Source organism: Cariama cristata, unplaced genomic scaffold, assembly GCF_000690535.1.
Source record: "Cariama cristata isolate BGI_N322 unplaced genomic scaffold, ASM69053v1 scaffold21394, whole genome shotgun sequence".
NCBI lineage: Eukaryota > Metazoa > Chordata > Aves > Cariamiformes > Cariamidae > Cariama > Cariama cristata.
Window position 1 is genome coordinate 5,132 of NW_009613748.1, and position 2,551 is coordinate 7,682.

The 2,551-nt window shown below is 55.5% G+C and overlaps 1 protein-coding gene across 1 annotated transcript in view; it reads right to left on the reverse strand.

Annotated features, from left to right (window-relative positions):
• MAST3 (microtubule associated serine/threonine kinase 3) overlaps positions 1-2,551 on the reverse strand; it is a gene marked incomplete at both ends in the record, with an annotated part of 9,635 nt that overhangs the window by 4,920 nt on the left and 2,164 nt on the right. Inside the window, 3 exons of the mRNA XM_009699149.1 lie at positions 1-3; positions 387-476; positions 2,186-2,343. The exon at positions 1-3 is cut by the window's left edge and continues 196 nt beyond it. Coding sequence (XP_009697451.1) covers positions 1-3; positions 387-476; positions 2,186-2,343 — 251 coding nt within the window. The remainder of the gene's footprint in view (positions 4-386; positions 477-2,185; positions 2,344-2,551) is intronic.

Below are 2,551 nucleotides of genomic sequence, written 5' to 3' on the forward strand. Positions count from 1 at the left end.
GGTCTGTGGCCTGCAAAGCAGAACGGATGGTGATGCCCGGACACAGGCATCCCCATGATATGCACCGGGTTTGGCCAGCCGGGATCTCACGCTACCACCTCCTGCAACGCCAATATCCACGTGCACATCATGGCTCCACGTGGTACCCAGCTTCCAGCAGGCTGGAAAAGCTCCACCAAAGTCTCCAGAGACCTCTGCCTGCATGTGGGATGAGGTAGACCCGCAGATCCCTGCCTTCCCAGTTCATGACCACATCTCCAGTGTCCTCAACACCACCCCCTGGTATCTACCCATGCATTCTATATTCCAACACGGAGAAGAGGTTGTTCTGGAGAAGATGCTGTCAGGATGTGATGGAGGGACGACTCATGCACTCATCTCCCCACGTCCCGGCGGTTACCTTGGGCGACCTCTCCTTGTAGACGTGGTTCATCATCACAACCTCATTATCAAACGTTCCACTCGTCCGTCCAGGGCTGTGGGGGAGGAAACCAGTTGCGTTATGAGGTCCAAGGCATTTAAATCTATGCAAATAGCTACTACCCCTGGAGAGCAATTTGTTCTCTCCTCCTAACTCCCAATCCCAAGTGGTTAAAGTTCATCCGAGCAGAGTCATCAGCCTTGGGCCAGCACTTCCAGCAGCATCCCTCCCACAGTGCATGGATGTGGAAGTCCCTGGGATCTGGTCCGGGGAAGGTTAACCTCCCACAAACCCACGTCTTCAAACTCAAGTCACTTGAAAATCCAGAGCGGAGAGGCTGATGCATCAGTCCCTTGGCTTTGAAGAGCGAGCTCATCCTTTCCTTCCTCTGGATCCCACAATTTCTTGTCCTTTTTGCAGCTCACCAGCAAAAAACACCCCAAAACAAACCCAACCACACCCCGTGGTGGACGCAGGGACCTTCACTAAACACAGCTTCTCTCATAGCCTCACCCAACATTGCCTCTCTCCGGCCCCTGCCCGGTGATCTCGTTATGCAAAGCAAGTCACGGGAGCAGCCAGCAACTCATTACCCGCCATATAATAAATGCGACGATTAAAACCAGACCCAAGGCACTCGCTGCCAGCCCCAGCCCAGCCTTTGCCGTGCTGTGCTGACCGCAGCGCTGGCATCTCCTCGGTGAAAACCTTGCCACCTACAAGACCCTGTCAGATAATTAATCTGCCTTTAATGAAATTTCAGCTGGTAACACGCAGGGCTACGGCTCCAAAGAGGGTCGGGAGTTTTTTCAGGGGGAAAAGAGGATTTAACTGAAACATCCCCTGCAAAAAGCACAAGCTTCTGGTGCTGGACAAGCAGAAACAGGACCGGCTCCTTGCATGGGACACGGTCTTGGAGCAGCAACGGTCGAGCTCGGCAGGTCCTTAGGGTCAGCTCACGCGATGCTACGGCCACCGGCTTGGTGCTTTCACCAAATTTTCCTCTCTCCAGCTTGCAAATGCCCGTCCACCTCCACTCCTTGTTTTTTGCAGAGGCACAGGCCAGGCTGATGCTCAGCCCCAGCAAATATGGGGGATGTTTCCTGACCTGAGCCCAGAATTGGGATTTTTAACCTTTTAAGGGTGAGTCGGGCCAGCTGTGCCCTGCAAGGACAGCCACTGCTTGGGCTACTGCTCGGCGGTCCCCTCCCCTCCACCAAAACCTTTGAGACAATTGAGCAAGACGCTGCAAACCAATTCTTTTGGAACAACTCCCACTTTCTCCAGCTTCAGCCTGAGGAAACCTCACTTTCAGGTGTCGTCTGCTGCCAGGACAGCAATGCCACATCCCAACAGCCAGGAAGATGCTGAGAACCAGACCTTAATTCCCAAAACCACGGAGCTTAGGATCACAGAATCATGGACTCAGGGAATGGGTTGGCTTGGAAGGGACCTTTAAAGGCCGTCCAGTCCAACCCCCTGCGATGAGCAGGGACATCTTCAACTCCATCAGCTTGCTCAGAGCCCCGTCCAACCTGGCCTTCAACATTTCCAGGGATGGGGCATCCACCACCTCAAGCCATAGCTTCTCCACAACCCTGCAAGAGGGAAACCTGTACCGGGGTCAACACCTTGGGATGGGCTTAGCAGGACCAGGACTTCCCAGGAACAGCTCACGAGAGGGCAGGGGATGCGCTGGATGTGCCGGCACCCGGTGCATCGTCCCGGCGGTACCGTGGATGCTCTCCATAGCGGTTGCTGTACCTGAGGCTCCGGGATCGTGGGCGCAGGCAGGGCGAGTGCCGGCCCTCCTCGTCCGTGACGCTCTCCGTACTGCGGAAATGCTTAGAAAGGAAATGCAGCTCGTCTGGGGTGGGCTGGTACGGCAGCTGGTGCAGGCGCTCCTGGGAGGACGAAGACGACTGGAAAGAGAGAGACATGCAGGGGATCAGGAGACGGATCCGCGCTTCCCGGCAGTAGGGTGGAAACCAGCAAATCTGCGAGGAAAATATTCCTCGGAGCCTCTTAGGAGGCTGAGAAACACCAACGAGCAGCATGCTCTGTGCTCAGGAATATGAAATATCGATGGCAAGGCCAGCCTGGGGAGGTCTGCACTGCCCACTCCCACCC